This window comes from Bactrocera oleae, chromosome 3 (genome assembly GCF_042242935.1).
Source record: "Bactrocera oleae isolate idBacOlea1 chromosome 3, idBacOlea1, whole genome shotgun sequence".
Taxonomy (NCBI): Eukaryota; Metazoa; Arthropoda; class Insecta; order Diptera; family Tephritidae; genus Bactrocera; species Bactrocera oleae.
Window position 1 is genome coordinate 19,694,361 of NC_091537.1, and position 25,695 is coordinate 19,720,055.

The 25,695-nt window shown below is 30.9% G+C and overlaps 1 protein-coding gene across 1 annotated transcript in view; it reads right to left on the reverse strand.

Moving 5' to 3' along the window:
- Positions 1-54: 54 nt before the first annotated feature.
- tup (LIM1_Isl and LIM2_Isl domain-containing protein tup) overlaps positions 55-25,695 on the reverse strand; it is a 73,614-nt gene continuing 47,973 nt past the window's right edge. The window contains exons 2-9 of the mRNA XM_014231947.3: positions 16,677-16,866; positions 11,459-11,589; positions 11,200-11,388; positions 5,312-5,432; positions 3,768-3,930; positions 3,452-3,667; positions 3,193-3,376; positions 55-3,067 (exon numbers count right to left, since the gene is read on the reverse strand). Coding sequence (XP_014087422.2) covers positions 2,688-3,067; positions 3,193-3,376; positions 3,452-3,667; positions 3,768-3,930; positions 5,312-5,432; positions 11,200-11,388; positions 11,459-11,589; positions 16,677-16,866 — 1,574 coding nt within the window. The 3' untranslated portion in view covers positions 55-2,687. The remainder of the gene's footprint in view (positions 3,068-3,192; positions 3,377-3,451; positions 3,668-3,767; positions 3,931-5,311; positions 5,433-11,199; positions 11,389-11,458; positions 11,590-16,676; positions 16,867-25,695) is intronic.

Consider the following 25,695-nt stretch of genomic DNA (forward strand, 5'->3'; position numbering starts at 1 on the left):
ATTTTTCGTTCAACTCATTGCTGAAAAAAAGTTCAAGTAGAAACACAATTCAAATTCAATATTGTAATAATATTTTGTTTATTTGTGTTTTTTTTTGTTTTTCATTCATTTTTATAATTTTCAAACATTTTCTATGAATACTAAAATTAATTACAGTGTTAATTTTTTATTATTTTTCAATTTATTTTAATTTTTTATAATTTAGTTTGTGTTAGTTGCTTTCCTTCATAGAAATGAGAAAATGCTGGCCTTTCAAGCGCTGCTTGTATACCTCTTTGTTGTTGGCAACTTGTAAAAGCAGCATACATATCGACACGCTTATATACCGTTCTGCCAATATTTGTTTTATTATTTATATATTATTACTTTATTTCTCACAATGCATAATACAACTGTTTCACATACTGAAATAACTAAAAGCTAACAATTTTTTATTTAATTTTTTAATTATACTTTTTTAGTTAGTTATAATATAAATAGTTACAATCTTTGTTAAGTATCTATTTATCATACTATATACAATACATGCTTTCGTTTACTTACTTTTAGCTATATTACATAAATTTGTTTTTTATTTTTGTGTATTTTTAATTTACAGTGTATATTTATTAAGATGAATATCTTTTCTTTTTTCTAATTTTGCGCATTTAGTTAACATTTGAATGGCACTTACGTGCGAATATTTCCACAAAAAAACGGTAGAGTGCGAGAATTACGGCAAAACGTGATTATGTTTGTATTTATGTACTGAAAATCTAAAATCATGCTCTTTTTAATTTATTTTCTTGTTGTTGTTATGTTAAAGCACTAAGTTTGAAGAAAAATATAATTTTTATGCCTGAAGACTAGCAAGTTTCATCTTCACAAAGCATACATTTAGGCTTGCTGAAGTTATTGTGTTGAAAAAGTTTTAAACGCTGTAAATCTCAATTTTAAATTTTTGTTTAGAAAATTTAAGTTTTGCTTTGAAAATTAACAAATTTTTTTTGAACATTACTGTTAGCTTTAAAAAAATTATATATCATACATTTGGGCTTTGTATGCTTTGGTGACAAAACTTATTGAGTTTTCAAATAGTTTTTGCTAAACATTTTTCCGTTATTAAACAAGTTTAAATTATTTCGTTATTAAAAAAATTCCGAAATTTTGTCTTAAATACTGCTCTTGAAACATTTTGTTTTCTAAATTTTTTAGTGAATTTTTTTATTTTAGTATAAATATATATGTACATCTGTACATCAAAAAAAAAAAAGTAAATATTCAGAGCTCTGGAAATATAAATTAGTGTAAAACATTATTTTTGTTAAATTGTAGAAATCAAGTTTATAAAACGCAAAAACTCTGAATTATAAAAAATTACATATTTTAAATTTTGTTAAATTTTTTTAAATTTAAATAATTAATTTCGATTTGTGAAAGTAGCAAATGTTTTTAATCCCAAATACATATGCAAAGCTATAATTTTTGATAACTTTTTGAATTCCAAAAAAAGGAAAGTTCAGACTAACGGAAATTTTTTTTTTTAATTTTTTGTTAGTTTGTAAAAATTAATTTCGAAAAACGTGAAAACACAGCATTACAGAAAAATATATTTTTTTAATTTTTTTGTTATTTTTAATTCACAAAACTAATTTCGAAATGTAAAAGGCGCAAACATTTTAAGCCCAAATACATACACATACAAACATGTTTTTACCGCAATTTTGCATAACATAACGCTTCTTGCTGTTTTACAGGGTTGCATTTTTACAAGATGTGTTTTTTCTCAAATTATTTAATTTTTTATGGCTCTATTCTTTAATTAATTTTAGTTTTTACTTTTATTTATTATTCTTTAGTTTAACTAGAAATTTAATTATCATAAATTTTTGTTTAATTATGTCCTTTCTAAATTTATGCATTAAGTACTTACATAAGTATATACAGTTATTTAGGATATATGAATTCTCATACTTTTACAAACTTTTAATTCCCTATAAGTATTTATTTTGCTTTTGGTTTTAGTTGCAGCTTTATTTTTATTTTTTAATAATTACATTAATAATAATTATTTAATTTTTAAGCATTAATCATTTTTTCCTTTGATAAAAGAACTTTTTAAGTGAGTGAGCATTTCCGTTTGCATTTGCAGCCATTTTTGAATGCCTATGTGCAAATTTTCTTTGAAAGTTTTTAAACTATTCACATGAATTTTATTAACTTTTTTTTTAATGAAACTTTAAAATTTTGCAAAAATAATACAACAATTAATAAGTGAAAGTAACCATACTTAGATTAGTGACACAGCATTGAGATTTTGTAATACACTGCGCTAAAATTTCATCTGAAAATAACGGTAAGCGTAATTTAGATTTATAAAAAAAATTTCTCGCGAACCGTTATTAATTTGTGTAGTTGAAATTTCAGCAAATTGCTTTACAATATGCCAACGCTGCAGCTTTTTGACTCTTTAGCGACTTGAAACTTTCATTATGAGAGCTTTAGTGATGACACGTGAACAAAATTTTTCTCGTGAGGCGCTAATCGCATTCGCTACTAGCCATACACAAACACATACTATGTTTAACTGTTTCCTACATCCGCCGCATACCAACTGCTCCTCCTCCCTGCTTGAAAAATTGCACATTTGCCCCTTTGCACGCGCATCACTGAGTTCCGGCTTGACGGCAGAACTCCTCGTACATCCTTCATAGCACCGCGTGCGTTGGCGAAGCCGTCACCTTTTGTAACATTTGCATCAACTGCTCCGTGGCCGATTGCGCTTGGCCACAGCTCGCCGTGTTGCCAACACCAAGACTGCCAACAACACCACCACCGCCGCCCACTGCCATGCCTCCTAGACCGAGCCCGCTGTTAAGCGCACAAGCCGCTGCTATAACACCGCCGACACCAAGACCGCCAATAGCGCCAGCTGCCGAGCCACTACCTAAAAGTGCACCGACTGTGTTCGAGGCTGATGGTGGCGAAGCGATTGAGGTGGCCGCCGATGTCGATGCGGATGATAGCGATGAAGATGATGACATTGACAAAGACATTGACGATGTTGGTGTCAAAGCCAGTTTGGACTCTGTTTTTATAATTTTTTTATGTTTTTTTTTTTTTTAATTTTTTTTGGATCGACAAGAACGAGAAGAAGAAGAAGAGCAAATTAGATACGTTTGCACATGCTTTTCTACGGACTGCCTTGCATACTGTCATCGCTCTCCAGATAGGTCACATATGAGTCAGTGCTGTCCGGGTGATGATGTGATGTAATGCCCGAGTCCATGCTACCAATGGGTGGTCCATTCATTTGCTGACCGGGCGGTGGCGGATGTGGTCCTTGCTGTTGATGCGGCGGCAACGGTGGCATACCATTGAGATCGTAACCATGCATCTGTTTAAACGGTGGAGAGCGGAAATTACAAATTTAGTCACAGCACTGGAGCAATTGCAATTGTGTGGCACCCACCTGATTGACGAGTTGCTGGAACGCGGGCGTGTGCGTATTGATCGCACCGTTGCTGTCCAAGTCCGCATGCAGCGCGAAGTCGGATAAGGCCTTCCATGGCGGCTGATATGTTTGCACATCGATGCCCTGCAAATTTAAGGGCGAATCGTGGCGCACCGGCGAACTCGCTATCATCGGTATGCCCTGCATGGCGCCATATCCGAGCTTTCGTCCCTCCTATAAACGCAAAGCAAAGAGAAACTTTCATCAATTAACCTCAAATTATTGCCCTTGTTAAGAGATTAATGCTCGGAGAAGTTTCGTGAGTTGTACATACCTTCTCCTGTTGCATTTGCAGTTTCATTTGTATGGTTTTCTTCTTGTCTTTGCAGCGTTTGTTCTGAAACCAGACTCGTATGACGCGTGGCGATAGACCAGTCATCTCCACCAGCTGCTCCTTCATGAGCGCATCAGGTCGCGGATTAGCATTGTAGCAGGTTCTGCAAATGAGAAAGTAAATTGTTGACTTTGTTATGTAAAAAGATTGAAGCTAGAAGTGTATAACAGTAGAATTTAAAGGATTTTTGTGATGGAAATGTAATTTAGGTTATGTTACGTTCCCTGGAACCTAGATATAGAAAAGACGTTTTTACACTTCTGGGTATATGGATTAAATTATACCGAAACTTTAACTTAAACTAGTTGATTTTAGAAGAGACGCATTGGTAAAGCTAGTCTTCAGTAGTTAAATTCCACCCATTTTCGAATAAACTCAGTATTATAAGAGGTTTGGAATGGAACTACAAGTTTAAGATTGTTTTTTTTTCAACATGCTGTGAGAGGCAGATTAATAAAAAAATATTTGAAAATATACATTTAGATTGTAGAGACTTATCTGGAAGTCTCGTCTCTTTTAAGGAAAAAGTAGGAAATGTAGTCTGAACTAAGCTTTCTGGCGAAAGTGAAGCGGTCACAATCACGTTAGGGGAAGGAAGAAGTCTTCCATAGGGTCTTTATTTGTGGTACAACCTCTGCAGGTCATCGTCGTAGAATGTTATAGAATAGCATCAGACGCTACATGAAGAAAGAGCCGAAGAGCTAAATACAAAGGAAAGACGAGACGGTCAGTAAATAGTAAAGTGGAGCGAAAATTTTGTTTTTTATTTTTGCTTAGCCTGAAGGTAAAATTTGTAAATTATAAAAAAAGAAAATTTTTGGAAAAAAAAATTTTTAACATCTAGAGGCGGCTCACTTTTAAAGTAAATTTCGGGGTTTTTTTCGCTCCACCCTAGTAAGTCAATAATGTTCTGGTAGAAATGTGACTTCACTTACAGCGATTTGGTAGGAAAGTGCAAAACAATCAACAGCGAGTCTCTTTTCAATACAATACAGTACTAGACTGTTGGTAAACTATTCGCTCTCAGCAAAGTCTATCTTTCAAGGATTGTAGGTGTTCTAAGTGAACACTGTGCGATCGGCAATTATGCAGTAAAGTTGAATATTGCCAGTTGCATCAGCTGTTTGAAAGAAGATGAAATAGAATAATCTCAACACTTTCTCTTCGAATCTTCCGCCTTTGCCAGATTAAGACAAAACACCTTTGATCTCATACTTTTAGACATACAGGTGAAATAGCGGAAATAGAAATAAAGCGCTTTGCCGATAGCTAATATCAAATTATATATATATATATATATATTTTTTTGAGACGCAAATTTTAATCAGAAAAATCCTTCAACCGCTCAGAGGCAACGTAAAACTTATAGAACCATCGAATTGTGTGATGAAAAGAACACACATATCGAAAAAAGTAGCAGAACCTCAATTATAGATCTTCTAAGGGTTTAATTGTGAACTTTTGTGAAGTTTGTGGAAACTTACCTTAACGTGTGTAGTTGCTTCTCATTCAAGACCGTTCGCACCCGTGTCGGTTTACCGTCCGATGGACCCGAAGGCCTTTTTTCCCTAATACTTTTATGTGAGCCTGATTCACTACCAGAATCTGTAAAATAAATTGAAAAATATTGAGGAAAGTTAGTTATCGCATATCGAAATTATAAAAATATATAAAATAAATTATTTTAGATTAGGTTTTAAGCCAAAACGGAATCTAAATAAATGGAAAACATTGACCTAACCTCACTTACACTAAAAAAATTTTAGTTAAATTTAAAATATGCATATACCTAATAATGCTAAATAAAGACTAACTAATTTTTTACATTATATCAAACACGAAAATTCGAAACCTCAGATTTAAAAAAAAAAAATGCTGCCTATTTCTAACTTTAAAAAAAATTAGTTCTCATATTCTATTCCTGTTCATTTCTATATACTTTTAAAGATATATGTATATATGTAGATATAAATATTTTTATATTATATATTTTTGTATTGCTGTAATTTTCTTCCGTTAGAATTTGCATTGGCAATTCCTTCAACCCAAAATTGAATAAAGCAACAGGAAAAAGCATAAGATTCTGATGACATTCGCTCTTTATTTCGACTTATATTGCTGTTGTTTTTGTTGTGCAGAACTATAATTAGTTTTCTCCACCGAATGTGTTGAAAAATTGCATACAAAATATTTACTTGCCGGCGCGTTTCGGCAAGTTCAAAGCGAATATTTGCGACAACAGACAAGTATCGAGATCAATTGTTGGAAATCAGTGGAATTTTTGAGATGTTGCCGATTTTAAAATTAACTCCAAAGAAATGCGATAATTTCTTTTTGTTGTATGCTCTTTACATATCAATAATGAGTGTGAACTTTTTGTGAATATTCTTAGCGATTGTTGTAATTTTACAATAAGAGAAAAATATAAAAAACTTTCATTAACATTTTTTGATATACTCAGGGTTGAACATGTGCAAAAATGGAGCTCTAAAACTGGGTACTCGTCATAATAGTAGGGAATTGAAGCTTAACTTTTGTATGAAGAGAAGTAGTATTTCTGTGATTTTAATTTTTGATCTTTGCTATTTAAAAGTGCCACTTTTTAGAATCAGGCTATGATGTGATACTTTACTTAGCTTACTAAGTCTTCGTTCCCGAAATATTGATGAGTTTTGCGTGAGCTTTTTTTTGTATTTCAAGAATTCACTAGGCTGTTTGAAATAGCTTGCTAAGAATCGAATACGATAATTGTAAATATTTCTCAATTGTATTTAATATCTCAGATCTATTGTATAGTAACCATGACACGCACTCAGGCATGTACTTTCGGAAAATTTTTGCTAATTTAAAGTTGAAAAATCTATTATCAGTATTCTTTAGTTTATTACGCACCTAAAAAATAGGCTATTTCAGAGGTAGAGAGTATCATTTATAAGCTTTCCAATAGCTATAGCTTCAAGACCTATAAATTATACTGTTTTTTTTGTTAAAGCGTCGATCTGATGGTTAAAATGCTACATTATTGACGTCTGCGTCTCTTTTATATTATATCGAACTAACTCTTTACTCTCTTTTAAAAATATCTATATCTACAACCAACTATATTTTTTTATAATATCGAACATATTTTCTAAAATAGCGGAGGGTCTGGGGCTTTTAACATGAAGTCTTCTTATTTTGCAAGTAAATTTATCGATTAGTGATAAGTATTTACTGTCACTAATTAAAGAAATATATTCGACGATGTTGAGAAGGATATATTAAGCTCAGAAAAAAGCTATACCAAATGTATGAGCTTTGTTTATTGAAGCTGAGATCGGCTTACTGTTGACTTTGACTCAGACTAGACTGGGCTATAAATACCCGCACAAATAGTGTCTAGAGATGGTAAAATCAACAAAAGTATCTACTTACTGCATATAGCTTTTAAAATTGGTAGAAATGATGATAGAAATATATAAAAAATAGTGTCTAGAGATGGTAAAATTAAGTATCGATTAATTCTTAAGTTTGATATAACGAGGAAGTGATATGAACAATGGTTTCTAAGCTGGTAAAATCTAAAAGTGTATCGTTTAATTCAGTATATTTTTATAGAGAGAATGATATGAAACCGGAATGATAAAAGTGTAAAAATATTATAAGTTATATAAAGTTCTAGACATGCTTTAATAGACATATATAAATACATAAATTTATACATAATACATAAATTTATATATGTATGTACTTGTGTATACCATAAGTACAGGGTCTACCAACAAGAAGGACGTGATGTTACAATAATTGGTAAACCTTTGATTCACCATACCTCCAGAGGTTAGATTTAGATTTGGAGACATTAAATCGCATAAACTTGGCGGCCATTTGACCGCGACATTTCTCGTAATTAACGAGTCGCCAAACTTTGCACGCAATGTGTAACATAACATATATATGTCCGTCACGAGCTATCAAACTCACGTTATCCCTATTGGTAGACGCTGTATTTATTAACGATTACCGTGGAGTAAGCCATTCACAACCTATTGCAAATACGATATCACAGCTACAATCTTGGTATTTACGATAATTAAGGTATCCGCGAGTCGGCAGAAATTGGCACATTTAGTATGCATAACGAGTGAAAAATGCGAAATGTTATTTAAGCGAATGAAAATGACGTGGCTACATACTAGCTATATACCTATCATAGCGTTGTTGACACCGATTCTGGCGGTATCTTATAAAGTTAAGAAGTTACGAGCAATTAAGGCGAATAGAGCATAAGCAGGAAAGCAGGTGTATGTATACTATATATAGAAATATTTAAAAATGATATTTTATTCAATATATGTGTGCATGTATACAGACGTGTATATAGATATATATGTGGTCATATACAGGGTGCATACAGGGTGTATATAGTATATATGTTAGTATACATACATGTGTACCTACATTGCTCAACTTGTAATTCGCTGGTTGACAATGCAAGCAGGGTTGTATGTAAATATTTTTCTTAATACATGCATACACACACTAAGTATGTATGTATATTTATATAACGTCATCGGGGCATGGAATTTCGATATGTGCAAAAAAAACTTTAAAGAACGCCGCCGCGTTGCGAATGAAACACAAACAAAAAGCAGCGAAGCGCTCAGCCGTATTCCCAGTCAGTCAGCCAGTTACACTCCATATTTACTTACGTACAAGTAGTGGATGGTCAAGACCAAAGGGTCAATACAATGTGTAGTAGATGACTTGGCTAACTGCGCCCCAGGGCTGCATGAGTGAGCAAGTGAACGGCTGGCTGGTGGCATGGCTGCCTGGTTTGCTGCTTCGTTGGCTGGTTGGTTGGTTGACAGCGACGCTCTGCAAACCACAAACATTGTTGGTCGATTTTTTTTTGACAACTTCTTGGGAAAAGTTCATACACACACACACACACACATGCGCTCAAACCACCAGCACACATGGTGTCTCATAGTCGGCAATGTCACCTGTCTACCGGTGCGCTCTGTCTCCAACTGCATGCCGCCCACAAATATACCGCGCGATCGCAGTCGTAATACTTTACATACATATGTATGTATGTGTGTGTGTTTGTATATGCGCGATTGCGATCATGTTGTTTGGTGTTTATCATAGCGATCACTGTTTTGATTTTGTTGTTCTTTATGCTTTTGATTTCTGTTTGATTTCCAATCGTTGGCAATTGTTTGATGAACTATCGAAATTGTTGTACCTCTTGTCATTTTGCTGTACAATAGTTGTTTGTTTATTTTTAGCGGCACTTTTTATGTTGCTTAGATCGTCATAATGAACATTGTTTCGACGCTTGTTCAGCTGAGAATGAACAATCGCCGTTCAAGTATATGTGTAGTTCAGTGTTTTTTGACAGTTTTAGCGAGTGGACTGGTTATACTTATAGCGTTAGTCACTTGCAGACTGTCTACAAGCCGGTCTAAATATAAATTATTTAAATATAAGCTAAGGTCGAGTATTTTTACTGAGTTTATGGTTACCTGAGAGAAAATTTAGATATCAATCAAAAAAGGAAAGTTTAAGCTGTTGCTGTGTTATGAGCTTCTAAAACCGGATGAAACCATTAACGCTGTTGACAAAAACTCATCAAATTGCAGCAAGCGATTGCCGAAACCGCCCGGAACTCCTGACTGGATCATGGACCCATATTGCAAGACTGATTAAAGACTATTTGAAAAACAGTGGCTGAGGGGTTTTGCTTCACCTGCCTTATAACCCAGACTTTGCCTTTTATAACTACCATTTTTTCCGATTTATACAGAACACCAACATTGGAATGCGGTTCACATAAAAACAGAGTTTCAAAAATTAGCTTGATTCCTTCTTAGACACCAAGCATAGTACTTATAGGATCCACAAATTGGCAGATGGACAAAAAAATTCAAAACCTAAAATATAATTATAGATCGACTTAATAGTTGATTCGGTAATTTTCGACCAACTGAGACTTAGAAACGAGCTGGACATGATGTTTTTGTCGCGGCTTTAGATTGTTGCCGAGTTCACAGTCTTTAACTTAATAAAATAATGAAATGAATAAAATAAAATAGCCTGCGCTTCAGTATAGCTTCTCTTCAGTTTGATACCAGTTAATCGAACACCGTGAATGTTAAGACATATGTCGTAAATGATCAGAGTCTACATGCGATATCTCTATGCAGGGAGATATTTCAACACAGAGAGCCAGACATAATTCAGCACTGTTGCCCTACTTTCCCAATGACCTTGCCACGAGCAAAATTTTTATTTTTAATATGTACGAAAAGCATTTCTCCCATGATTTTTTGTTCTTTTTCATATACTACACACATGTTAACAAGCAAAACAAAAAGAGCACAAAAGAAAAACAGTTATGAACATGATCAAAACTAAGAGCGCGGGCGATATGACGTTTACCAGCTTGTTCACTGTTACAGATTTTCATTTCATTCATTTTGTTTCATTATACAAAGTTAAGATCAAAAAGCGGCCGACGCATACAAACAAATGTTCTCCGAATAGTAATCGTTTGAATAAATATCGATTGTCGGAAATAGAAATTACGGCGGGAGAGAGGAGCGTTGGCAGGGGCTGTAGAACAAAGAGCGCCCGCAATTAGATAACAACTTGTAGTTGTGTCGTGGAACAAGACATAATTAAGAATGTTCTCACAATTGTCGCTACAAGGCGATACAGAGAGATTGGAGTGTAGATTAGAAAATTACAGATATTGATAAAAGAAAACATATTGAAGATGCGGTTAATGATATGCGTGTGGTTAAGCGATTTACAAATAGCAGATTAGGCGATTAGGTGATCATATTTGAATAATTTCAGAAAGTTCGTCACATCTATGGAGGTAATGCTAGAAAGAATGATTTTTGATTTCTGTTGAATGCAGGTGTTATTAAAGAGCGAGCAGCTCTGAGTTGGACCCAAGCTGTACAATATCAAGTGGTAGCTCTGTCTTGGTACTTAGTGTCTGTCTTGGTGTTCATTGGTCTCTACTAAAAGTATTGGAGCACGATATGACAGAGAGTACGAAGGAGACCCTAAGACCTATATGACTCAAAAGGTTAACTCTTCGATCACCTAAGATTCCAAGAGCTCTTAAAAGACAATATTGAAAGCCAGAAATTGCATGGACATCATCTGGTTAAATACTAAACGGTTTGAGTGATTTTTGTTGCTAATGAATTGTAAAAAAATTTATTTATAATAACTCATTTTATATAGCGAACAATAAAAATAAAAAATATAAAATATTAATTAACCAGTGAGAAGTCTAATATGTTTACGCACTATTAGTTAACAATAATATAGTTAAAATAAAAAAAAAATAAAAATGTTATTGCTGCCTCACCTGACATTGAACCCAACTCGCTGGAATGATTATTATTACTAAGACTCGTGTTATTATTATTACTACTACTATTATTGTTGTTGCTCTCTATGGATGATGACGTTAGACTACTTTGTGAGGATTTCTCTAGAACATCATGATCTTCTTTACAATATAAAATGCCGCCATCTCGTAACGCAAACTCATCGCCTACAGCAGAAATAAAATAGAATTAATAGAAGTTAATTATTTTTTTATTGAACTATAATAAAATATTTACCTGGCAGCAGCTGTCTCGCACACGCTGAACAACGAAAGCATTCAATATGAAAAATTTTCGTTTTTGCGCGCATCACAAAGTCATTTTTACTAAATGAGCTGCCGCATTTATCACATTTTGTACCAAATAACCTATGAAAGGGAGACAAAATTATTGAAATTTTATATTATTTTAATTTGTTTGGTAGAAATAATTATATATATTTCAATAGTACTATACATATTGTAAATTTATTAATATATTTTTATTACAATTTTTATTTTTATTAAAATGTGTTATTATTATTTTTGTAATACATTTTTGTATATAAATATTATATAATATTTAGCCTAAAAAAGGGTGAACAAATTAAAAAGTTTTTTGATATTATTATCTTTCATTAATAAAAATATTAATATTTATTTTTGTAATTAATAATATAATATACAATGTATAGTAAAATTTAAATTGATATTTTTGTAATAAAAAATTATTAATATTAATATTTGAAAAATATATAAAAATATATTAATTAAAAATCACAACAAAAATTATGTTTTAAAATTTTTAAATAAAACATGTAAAATTTAAATTTACAACAAAAACAAGTAAACATATCTAAAGATTTTGAAGTTGCCATTTTGTTAAAGAAAAATCATATTTTCAAGGCTTACATGATTATGAGTTTTTTCTTCAACTAAAGGTTTTAGATTTTTTATATATAGAAAAAAATAAAAATTTATGCAGATGACCTTGTCATATTAAAAAAAAAATCAAATAGCCATGAAAACTATGTAATTTATTTTTATATTCAAATTTATAAGGATTTTAAGTAAAATTATTAAAATTTAAACAAAATATACAATAGTTATGTATACAACCTTGCAAAGTTGCCATATTAATGTACAAATTATATTTTTAGAGATTTTAAAATAAAAAATATTAAAATTAAATATAAAAAATGCAATCAAATGTATAGTTATGTATATAATTTTGTAATGCTGCCATATTTTTGCAGAAAAATCAAACTTTAATCGCTTGCCTGAGCACGACCTTTTTTTGTGAAAAAAAAATTATAACTTTATATTTTTGCGACTGAAACAATCACATAATTTATTTTTGTAAAAAAATATAATTTTTTTAAATAAAAATATAAGGAAAAACATGCAACTAAGTGTATAATTACGTATTATATACAACAATAATGCTGCCATATTTTTGTTGAAAAAATATTGTTTTATCGAAATTTTTTTGTAAATATAATTATAACTTTCTTAAATACAAAAATTAAAATTTGCAACAAAAACATGCAAAGTGGCATGCATATATTCTTATCACATTATTTTAGAAAAATCCTACTTTTATGCTTTACATGGACATGAAATTATATTTTGTAATCAATATTAAAAATTGTATAAATAAAAACCAGTGAAGAAAATGTAAATATAAAAAATTTTAATTTACTTTAAAAAACCCAATGCAAGGCTGTGAACATAGCCTTGTAAAGTTGCCATATTTTTGTAGATAAATTATATTTTTATGCCCCGCAAGAACATTAAGTTTTTTTGTAAAAAAATTATAGTTTTTAAATTTAAAAAAATTAAAATTTACAACAAAAACAAGGAAACAAGTGTTCAGTTATGTATATAACCTTGTCATATTATTATACAATAGAAAATTCATATTATATATTACTCATTCGATCATGAAATATATTATTCTTATAATAATTTAAAATTTTATTAAAAAAATAAGTACAGAAAAAAAAGTTATTAAATTTACCGCAAAAACCCAAACAAGTGTAAAGTTATGTATATAACCTTGTATAGTTGCCATATTATTTAAAAAAAAAACCATATTTTGATTGCTTACACGACCATAAAATTAATTTTTGTAATAAAAATTGAAGATTATATGAATAAAATGTAAGAAAAAGAAGTTAACAATAAAAGCAAGCAACCACGAAGTGCATAGTTATTGCATAACCTTGCCATATTATTTTAAGAAATCATATTTTTATTGCTGACACGACCATGTAATTTAAATATTTATTGAGATTTTTATTTAAATTGCTTTGTAAATTTATTAACAAATTCTAAGTGTATGCGTTGCTTTGTTTATATTTCCTGGTTTACTTTGAATAGGTATAAATTGAAGCTGCTCATGCATTTTCATAACGCTAAAGTATCAATAGCGCTGGTAAAGCTTTCAAAATAAAGAAAAAAATCGTGTGTGATTCTTTCTTAAATTGTAATGAAAAATGTGTAATTATATACTACCAACTCCCAAATTGTTTTTTTTTTGTTGCTTTTGTATTTATTTTTCATTTTATTGAGTATTATTTGATTTTATTTATTTTGAGGTGAAAATTGTGCTAATTTATTATCGATTGCCTGGCGCGTGTTAATGAATTATTTAAATATTCACGCATGTACATTGTGCACACAGTTGCAACGGTAGTGCCAGCGGCAGCACGAACACATAAATATGGTAACTACAAAGCGTATGCTCTATGCTGCCAAAGTTTATTTTTAACTGTTTAACAGCTTTTATTAGAGTATATCCGATCGTTAAACAAATTGAAGCATTTTCGAACACGGCAGCACCGCATTTGAATATTTTGTGGCTTTTTTGTGGTTTTTGTAAAGCATTTTCAGCTTTCGACAGCTCTTGGTGAACGCTCGGTGGCGCATGTTGTTACAAAAACAAGTTTTTTTTTTACAAATATTTATTATAACTATTATACACCTATATTTGTAAATAAAAACATGCGTGTGTATGTGTTGGTGTGTGCACATTTCGGCTACTGTAGTTAAATAGTCGCACATTGTTATTTAAATGCTTTTGTTGTCGCATTATTTATCGAAGATTTGCTAAATGCCATTGTGGTGGAGTACAAATTTGCGCTTGAAGAATTTAATTTGTACAATTCATTTGCATATTGACGGTATTTTTATAGCAAATATGAAGAAGAGCGGTGGAAGTGATTGATTGGTTGAAACAAATATTTATATAATATGAATTTTTTTTAATTTAAAAATAAAAATAAATAAGTGTGCTCACATATATGAAGCGACTGTACCAAATATAGGAAAATATAAACTATGAAATTTTTTAAAAACAACAAAAAAGAAAAAAATTGTAAACTCCAAAAAATTGTCATTAATTACTATTTTACTGACTCTTGTTCTAGATAAGTATATTCATTTTTCCAATCATAAATGAGATTCCTTTCCTTATCTATCTCTCTCACTTTCTCTTTTCTCGCCATCTTTTTCTCTCCCTCGCTTTGTCTTTAACTTTTTCTGGCTCTCTGCTTCTCTTTATTTCCAGTAATTTCCTTATTTTTATTTTTATTCATTTCAATCAGCTGCTACCAAATAACATAAACACTAGATTTCGCCCACAATCATGTGACCACGCACTTACCTACAAGCAAGTTCGCATAACCTAAAAGTCTAATTATAAACTTTTTTAAAACTCCCACTGCTAATTGCGAAAATTTCATCAGCAGCATTCTTTGGCCGCAAATTAACATGTCAATATTATTTTATAGCATCTAGTTATATGTATATACCTATGTGCTAAAGTATAGTATGTTCGTAAGTAGTTTAAGTCTACGAAATTTTCTGCGAAAAGCTTCTAAAAAGCGTATAGTAGCACTACTCGCTCTCTCTCTTTATAACTTACAATTGACCACGAATTAGTTCCGAACTCAGCTCTTGCGAAGGCAATTCGGTATACAGTAGTCTTAAGTGAATAACTAACTGGTACAGCTAGTATATATTATATTAGTTCGAAACGGCTTGGAGCAAATTTACAAATAAATTGCTTTTTTTCTCTACAATTATATCCGGTAGCGTAGCATATTTATAACTTGTCCCTCCATACGAGATGCTGGAATATAAGGCTCATAAAAAGCGCTCAAAACTGACACTAGTTGGCTGTTCTTTTGCTATTGAGTATAATTAGAGTACTAAGTACAATTAGACTCATCGCTTTTGGATACAATTAGGCATTAATTAGTGACAAAAAATACTTTTAGAGTATAACCGAGTTCCAAATTGCAACCTAATATGCATAAAAATTTATATAAATATGGAAAACCCGCTTCAGCGCCGGTTCAAAATGCCTAAGGCACTTTCTGAATAAAAAACTATATATATATATATGTATTATTTTCTTTAACTTGGGTTGGACTATTTCAGTTTGTATGAAAGCTTTCAAGTAGGCAACTCCCATACGTTGCCAGTAAGTTTTCGGACGTCCACGATTGTGGGTTCCAATAAATAGCAGCTCTGCAAACATGATAATATATTGCTGATAATAAACTACGCACTATAATAGTTCCTGTCAATCTAAATTAAGACCAGCTCGAAAGTTGAAAATGTTACAAAATGCAAAGCTTTTGTCTTCTAAGAGCTCACAGCTATTTTCCATAGCATTTATTCCTATATGTAGTGATTATTTCTTGAATTCTCTCTTTTTTTGCAATTCGAAGTCGTATTTTAGGAAAAATTTTACAAAATAACTGTCAAAAATACAAAAAAAAAATTTCCCTCAGCAATAAATGAGAACATCAGATATTTCAATCAGATGACCATCATTGTTTCCAATATGTTACATATGTACACATAAATTGTATGTAAGTAGATCATATTAAATTAGTTTAAAGCACATCATGACTTTCGAGATCTATAAATAGTCATGAAAATATACGTGTGGCAACGCCAAAAATACGCAAGCGCGTGTGTAAAGTGCCTGACAGTTTAATTTTCATAAGGATGGATTTCATAGTTGCTATGCGGTTATTTTGCGAAAGCTATTGTAACTAATTGCTATAATAACAACAAAAATGTACAAAATTTATTTTGATATAAGTATATTAACACAAAGCCACGTAGTTCATGGCAAAGCAACTACACCTACTTATAGATAAATAAGCATAAGCGTGTTTAGGAGTAAAAATAAATTTTTTGAGGCAAAGTTCACACTAAAGTGTGTATTGATATATATACAATATACTAGTATATATATTATATGTATATAACTCTTCAAATTTGCTTTGCTTTTTTATACTTTTTTATACATTTTTATTTGTTTTTATTTTACTTTTTTTTTATATAACACAGTTTTTTATTGACATTGTTAAATCTTTTATTAATTTTTATACAAATACTTGTGTCATTGCATACTTGCTTATTATATAAGTATATATGTATCTGCTTGTGGTACTCACCTAACATAATCACGTTTACAGTACGTCTTGCCGTCACGCACAAAACACGTACAGCTTTCGTCCAGAAATTGTCGGCATTCCTGACACTTGAGGCATGCCGCATGCCATTCCAGATCGGGGGCAACACGCAAAATGTACTGATCGTGAATTTGACCGCCACAGCCCACGCAAAGGGATAAGCGTTGTTTTTCTGTAAAAAAGAATAAACATTTTTTTATTAAAAATTAAGTTATTAAAAAGTTAATAATACTCGCAAATTCAAAATCGGAATGAAGTGCTTGTATGGAAAACTCTTTCATTTGACGAGGTATCTTCACGAAACTTGGCATGTATTATTATTTAAACCATTAATCTAATCTCCGAAGAATATGTATGGATCGGATGACTATAGCATATAGCTGCCATATTAACTGAACGATCGGAGTAAAGTGCTTGCATGGAACATTTTTTTATTTGACGAGGTATCTTCACGAAATTAGGCACGAGTTATTGCTTAAGGCAACAAATTATTCTCCACAGAAATTGGTGAGATCAGATCACTATATCATATAGCTGCCATACAAATTGAACGTTCGGAATCAAGTTCTTGTAAGGGGCCTTTGTTTTTGTGAAGGGTATTATAGCTTCGACGCAACCGAAGTTAACGTTTTTTCTTGTTTAAATTAAAATTTTGATTTTGTAGAAGTTTTTTCGTTTTTCTTTATGTTCGTAGGCGCATATCAGGCTCATTCGTATCAGGCAAAAGCAAACTTTAAGAGCTAAAAATAAAAATTCCAGTATTTTCAGTGTCTAGAATCAGAATTTGAGCACGAAAACAGAAACCAAAAACAAAAATTTTTTTTTATGTTGACCGGTGTAATACATTACCTAGAAAATACATTTTTTTTGTTTTGCATGAGGCTTGCAAATAATGCTTTAAAAAATAATGGAATTAACATTTGAATCCAAATTTTTTTATTTGGTAATCCCAATTACGGGATTAAAAAAAAAATTTAACTCCGCATACCGGATTAAAAACTAAAAAAAAAATTTTGTCCCAAAACCCGGATTAAAAATTAAATTTATTTTTGAAGAATAAAAAAGAAACATTTTAATTTTCAGCAGAAATATAAAAGAATTAATTAATTTGCTTTAGAATTAACATTTTTTCGCGTTTATTAAAATCAAAAAGTAATATTTTCAATTTTCAATTTTTAATCCCAAATATCTTGGATTAAAAAATGAAAATATTATTCTTATTATCAAATTTTTGAATTAAAACTTCGTAACCTTGCCGAGCATTGACTTTAAACGAATATTTATAATCTTTTCCATTTGTGCAGATTTATATATTGACATATAGTGCTTTTACAAAGTAAAGTTTTAAAATTTATTTTTGATTCTTTTCAAAACGCAAAAAATATGTATCAATATAATCGGCTTATACTCTTTCAGTTTGCATCAATTAAAATGAATTCTATTTATTTATACGATTTAACTCAAATTCAAACACTCAAAAAGTTAACAATTTAAAAAATTTTGCTCTGCGGTTTTCGTAATTAATTTCGTTATGATTTTTTTTTCAAAAAATTTTTTAATCTGCTTACTTTTGAAACTCAGCTAACTTTTTCCAGTTTTTTATACTTAATTTTGCCATATTTATAATTTTCTTTTCACTTTATTTTGCTGTAAAAAATCGGTTTAGCATAATATCATAAATTTTCGACGTATTCAATATTTATGAATTATAAATTATTTCTGCCGCAAAATTAAACTTTGAATTTATAAAATTTTTCAAACAAATATTATGGTATTATAGGAAGAAAAGGCAAATAAAAAAATTTTAATATATGGAAATATATTAGTACACACATATTTGCATAGAAAAATATATACATACATACATCCATTAATTTACATTTGGACACCGCAGAAAGAGTCCAAATATAAAAAATTCTCCATTTGATTGAAGCAAATAGTTGAAATACACATTTTTCTTGTTGTATGTTTGAAAATTCAATAACCTGAATTCTTTAAAAATATTAAAAACCGTATAAAATGTACAACACACTAATTATTTTACTTGAATTTTGAGGAAAAAATAGTTTTTGTCCAACATTTTTTAATCAACTTTTTATTTATTTTATTTTTAAAAATTGGAAAAAAAATTCTTAAAAATTTTTAAAAAGCAATTTCAAAGACTTTCTTGAACATAATAAACAAAAATTAATAATTGTAAATTCTTAAAAATTAAAGAAAAATTATTAGGGTAGGCCTTGATTGTCGCGTTAAAGTTTCTTGACGGCAGTTTTTTTAAACTTTAGCTACTGTACAAAAAAAAGAAATTAGTTTACTTGAATTTTGAGGAAAGAAATTTTTAGACCAAAAAGTTTTAAAAATTTTTTAACCATTTTTTGTTTGAGTTTAATTGAAGTTTAATTTTAAAAAATTAAAAAACAAAATTTTAATACAAAGAGTAATTTCAAAGACCTTTTAGAAAATAATAAACATAATTCATTATTTGTTAACTAATACTAGCGTGCCTTAATTGTCGAAATTTGAAATTAAATTGAATAATTTTTTGAAAACACATTTTTTAAACTTCAGCTACTAAGTACAATACTATGGTCGAAGTTATTACATAAGGGTTTTCTTTAAGATTGAAGATTAAATATTATAAAGTGGGGTTACACCAGGAAAGAAATTTAGATTTATTTATGAATACACGTGAAATATAAATCATTTATTTTTTTTTATGCTCGGAATCGATACTACGACTTATCGAAGCTTTACATACGAATTTTTGTATCGAGTAGAAACTTTGATTTTTTGTTTAATATTTATAACTTCGTAATCTAACCTGTTTATCACACCCTAACAGCATAAAAATCAATAAATAAAATTTGTATCTACAGTGGCACTAATTTAACGCGTTACATTAAAAAAAATTTAATTTGATTTTTAATGAACCACCCTACTGCTCATTAGTATATGTATGCCAGCGCCTTAAGTTTTCCCCAGTTTGCCATAAAACGTTACTTCCTTGCAAAACTTAAATTTCTATTAAAGTAAAATTATGCACACACACACAAAAGAGTACCAGACGTGCGTTGTAGTGCCGCCCGGGGGACTTGGCAAGTGGAATGTGCCATCCTTCATAATAAACGAAATGAAAACTTCAACGTTATTACGCACATTTAACGTTCTTTTAGTGGAACTTTTTTTACTAGCTTTGTGAGCTTGCAATTTTTTACAACTTACCTTGCCTGACACTCCCCACACACAAAAAAAAAAACAAACGACAGGAACTAAATGAAGACAAACTTGCAAAAGTGTGGTAGAAGCGCGCATAAATACATACACACACACTTCTAAGAGAAAAAAAGTTTAAATAAAAATAAAGATATATATGAATACATATATACATATCTAAATACACTTGGATGCGTGTGTCGAAGCACAAAAGTTGTAAAATGCGGAGCAGTTACTAGTTTGTCGAGGGAATGCAAGAAAGTTAAGTATACGTCCCGGTGGATAGGTGGTGAAATTACGAAAGGGAATAGTGGCAAAAATATAAGTGCATGAGTGTGTATATGTGCGTTGTGCAAAAAAATCAATGCAGCACATAGCGAGCTTGTATATATGTTATATATATATACATATATATTTACCAAAATGGCGGAAAATGTACAAAACGAAGAATCTGCAGATATTTAGAATCGCAGCAGAAGGTGCATAAAAGTGTAGCAAAGAAGGAGAGCACGACAGATTAACAAAGTTGACGGACTCTTTGCTGCTTAAGCTGAATGGAAATACAAGTTTTTTGATTTGTTTTTTTTTTTTGTTTTTTTTTTGTAAATATGTAAGTGCGAGTATAAAAGCGATTTGGTATAAGGACTTTTGCTATACTTTCTGCGTAAGGCATTTTGGCACAAGTGTGAGTTGGTGTAACGGCACAAAAACTTCGACATGTCGTGTTGCAAGTTTTTTTTGCCTGCGTCTTAAATGCTTTTAAATGCCGTTTTATCCGGCCGAATTGCCAGCGAGGCAAGCAAAAGTTCTTTCCTTCATTTAACTGTTGGAAATCTTGAATTTTTTTGGTAATTTTCTTTTGGCTCTGTATTTTTTATCTCTGAAAATATGTTGTTGCTAACGAATTTGTGTATAGTTGCATTTTCATTTCTCGGTATTCGTATTATTTGCGCTTTAAGCCTGGCGGATATTTAATGTTAAAGGGTAAAAGGGTATGCATTAAGTGTTGAATATATTTTGTGAGCAGTTTAGAACCAGATTTTGTACTAAAATTTTTTGTAATTTAGAAAACAGTTGCACCTTTATTGGTATGTAGATGGAAAAAAAACGTAGCAGTTAACTTATATACATTTTTCTAGTAGGAAATAATATAATATTTAATAAAATCTCAAGTTAATTTATTTTGCCGATTTTTATTATTTTATAATTTATATTTATAAAATAATATAAAGTTATAATATTTTTTGTTTGTATACATATACAAATTTTCAAATATTGGAAACACTAAATTTGGTATGTAGGTATGTCGATAAAAAAATTAATGTTTCTAAATAAATTCAAAATTAAATTAGTTTTAGTGCAAGAAGTATTTATTTTGTTTCACATAAACTTACACTTTTGGCATAGCCATTTTAATACAAATAAATTTTTTTTTATATTTGAATTTTAAAAAGTCAAAAAATTGTTAAAAGCAAAATAATTAATCATTTACAGTTTTTTTTTATACAGCACCATCTTTGTTTTGCTAATTTCCACCAATTAAGTTAAAAATTAAATTTTTAATATATTAATAACGAGAATGGTAGTAATTTAAATTAAATTTAAAAAAATATTAAAATGTTAAAAAATGTGTCTGAGGTATATAATTAGAACATGAAATAAAAAGTATCAAAAATTGATAGAAATTTAAGAGAAGTTTTTAATAAAATGTTTAAAAGAATAAGGTTATCATTTTATTAAAGTTAAGGCTAGCCTATGATTTAAAAAAATATATTAAAATGCATTTTAAAGGCCTAGAAACAATTGAATAGCGGGAAAAAATGTTTGTTGTTCAATCCGCTGTAGTGTCGAAGCATTCGGGTTAGTTAGCTTCAGCACGTCAAACTTTAAGCTCGTTTTTATGCCTTGAACAGGGTATATTAAGTTTGCCACGAAGTTTGTAGCAACCAAAAAGATATGTTTGAGAATTTATAAAATATATATATCAATGATCAGCATTACAAAGTGAATCGATTTAGCCATGTCAGTCAGTCTGCCTGTCTGTGAGTGTGTCTATGTACGGAAATTGGTGGATTTTTAAATAACGAACTGATATTTTGCACACGTCCTTTTCTCCCAAAGAAACTGTTCATTTACTAGAATTGCCGATATCGGTCCACTATAGGATATGGCTGTCATACAAAGTGAACGTTCCAAATCAAGTTATTGGCTTTTTTATTTGACGGGATATTCTCACGAAATTTAACATGGATTATTGTCGAAAACAGCGCTATAATGTCCAAATATATAATTCATATAAGATCACTCTAGCTTATCGCTGTCATTCAAAGTGACACATCAAAATCGATATAAAGATCATTTTATACCCTTTTACGCTAAAGTAAGTGGATATTAAAGCTGTATGAATAATGTTTTTTACTTATTTTTACTGATTTCCAAGCATGATTAATAAAGCCTGAACTAAAGAAATTCAATTAATTTTTCCTTACTTACTTAACAAGTTGTCAAAGTTAGGCCTTTTTTGATAGCCTTAGACTGGGCTTTCCCCTTAAGACTGTATATTAAGAAGAGTTTTTAGACAGTACTTTAAAACACTTTTAATTTTTATAAAATTGTCAGTGCTAAAAAATACTAATTGAGTCAATTTAGAGGCTGCCGGAAATGCCTCTTATGCTTGTATGTTCATTGTGAATTTGTTTGAATTAGTAATATACAATATATTATATATTTGATTATAAATCAGAAATACATATATGCTATTATTTAGAATTTAAGTATGACTAAGCAAATGGATCACTTAATTTTGTTTCAATTAGCAGTAATTGAAAACAATAAAGATCCATTATCCATTATGCTCTTTAAAGCATATTTTGGTATTTCAATGCGAAAATATGCTTCATCTTTTGTATTAATAAATCATTAGCGCTTTCTTTATACACCCCTAAACTAAAAATAATAAAAGAAAATATTTTAAAAATTATCAACAAATTTATTGCTGACGCATATACATTTTTTATAGTTTCATATTAGTAGATAGTAAATCAGATATTACTGACGCTACCACTTCTGTATATATTTTTGTTTTTGTAATTTATTTTGTTTTTTCACATTTGCTAAACTGCCACAGCTTCTTCGCGAGCAGCCACAGGGTTGCCATGTGTAATCAACTGCCCTATCGGCCGAACTAGTGGAGAGCAAGTGCTTATACTACAATATATATATACGTGTGTATAAGTGTGTGTGCGTGCGCAAGTGTCTACCTTCTTGAGTGAGTATCTCTACAACTGGCGTTTGTCGCTTTTGATTTTTCTTTTCTTTTTCGTTTATTTCTGCTTTTTTCTGTTTTATTGCGCGTTTTCTGATTCCATGAATTATTTATGAAGGCGGAGCAGACAAGATTTTTTCCCTCACAAACACAAAGAGCAAAAAACGCAAACGCACAACAACAACGCGCGAAGGCAGTAACAACAAGCGCAGCGAGTAGACCGAAAAGGCGAGTAGCATGGCGCAAAGTGTGTGTGGGGGAAGTGGAAAAGGGGAGCAAAGGGTGACTGCCAAGCCAGTGTATGGTTGCGGTGCGATGTCAAACGGTGCGTGAATGGATGAATATCTGTGGTCTTGAGTGTACGAATATATATATATATATATATTTTATGTCTTATTCTTCTTTTTAAAGGTGTGTGTGCGCGCTTAGGGTATTCGAGTGTGTGTGTTGTGGTTTGCGTTGTTTTTGTAGCTGTTGGCAGCGCAAAGTTACGGCCCTCCATTCTGCTTTTGTGCACTTTGTATTTGTTGTTGTATATTTGTATGTATGTGTGCCTATTCGCGCTTGTGAGTGGACGAGTGCAAGTATTGGCGCATTGGTTGGATCTTTGCCGCTATGGTTGAGGCTTTTGCTTTGTTGTTGTTGTTATTATTATTTTTGTTCTCCGTTATAATTTTGCAGATTTTGTTAGCATTATAAATTTATTACAATTATTATATAACATACATATACGGTTTGATAAGTAAACAATTACTTATAATAAATATTAAAAGTTAGGCCTACATAGTTTAGTCAGCAAACAGATGTCACGGCGGTACGTCGCGTTGAGATAATGTAGAGTATGCGAATATTTTCTAGAAAAATATACGATACGTCCGAACCTGCATAATTGAACCCATCTAAAAACCGAAAATCGTCGACAAAATGTATGGAAAGTTACTCTGTGTCTGTGGCTCTAACAATTGGGTTATTTTCCTTCATAGCTTGAATATCCGGAGCCTCGAGTAATTGCTTTGAAGTCAGTCAGAGCAACCGGGCGCTGCTGAGAACTGCGAGCCCGGGAGGAATTGTCCCCGATCTCCCCCTGTTGCCTTCAATGTCTATCACAACGGTTGCCTAAAGGGATTCATAATATTATATATAACAGGTGTATATCATCAAACTTATCAGAGGCGTTAAGCATTGTCAAAAAATTTACCGTTTGCCTCTCAACCAGAGTATACATATTATTATTTGAGCACGCGAGCTCGAACATTAGCTTTTAGACGAAGGTTTAGCTATCACTGCCGTAAATATTTCTCGGCGTCTTGAAACAATTCAAACAATGGATTTTGAGGAAGTTTTTCATAACAATAATTTGCCTGTATTATATTTTTGGAAATTATGGGTTCTCTCATGGTAAAGGTATGTATAGCTGAAAGCGATTTCTTAAGGATGCCTCTCCTTCAAATAGCTTATGGGTATACATTTTTGGTAAATATTAGGTCTCAAGGTTTCTGGCAGCAGTTTCTGGATAAAAGTGAAGCCAATCATATGTTAATGAGAGGGTTAGACATATTTGAGAAAAACAATTATATGAGTGAGAAACAGTAAACCATGCATTGCTTTCTCATTCACGTTTTTTTTTTGGTGAAAACTATATTTTATTAAAGAAAGCACAAATTTTCAATTATATTATATATTAAACACCACTGAGTTGTGGAAATAATTCTAATAAAATAATGACAACAATAGTTTATGACCTCAGCAGCTGTATTATGCTAGATAGAATTTTAATTAATCTTTATTCAATAACATAATTTTTTTAGTGAAAACAATTATCTTTCTTTATAATCGATGCTCAGCTAATAATGGCCCAAAATCACCATCACCAGGTTAAAGTCACATCAATGTAATGAATGTTAAATTCTATGTAATAAATAAATTATTTATATAAGTTTTAATAAACAATAATTATTAAATAAAAGGAACAAATTAAATTATATATTTTAAATTGTGTTTTAATTCGCTAGTTTTGCATTTTCAATTACCTACAATTCTTTCGCGTTCAACATTTACTCACAAAGCTAGCCACACTCCCTTCTATAAGCACACAAACTTTGCTTAAACACCACTTTAATTTTCACATTTTTTAAACAACCGTTAGATTTTTCAAAACAGCACGGTTCTTCTTTCGTCTTTTTCACTTCTTTTCACTCTTTTATATCGCGGAAAAAATTACAAATTGTAAAATTTTCCTTTTCAATTGCTTTAATATGATTTTTCTCGCCCCACATGTAACTGTATCTGTTAGATACACGACCCGAATAACAGCTATGCGTGACTGACCGTCGGCAAGCATCGGCAATGGCATCGTCTTTTGCAACTTGGCTATAATTGTACGTTAGTTGTTGGCATTCGTTGTTTGGCCGGTAAGTACATATATATGTACCTATCTCTATATATGTATATCGCATAATTCGCATGCTTGTAACTACAAAAACAACAAATCCATGATGGATTCTGCGCAGTGCGTGCGTGGAA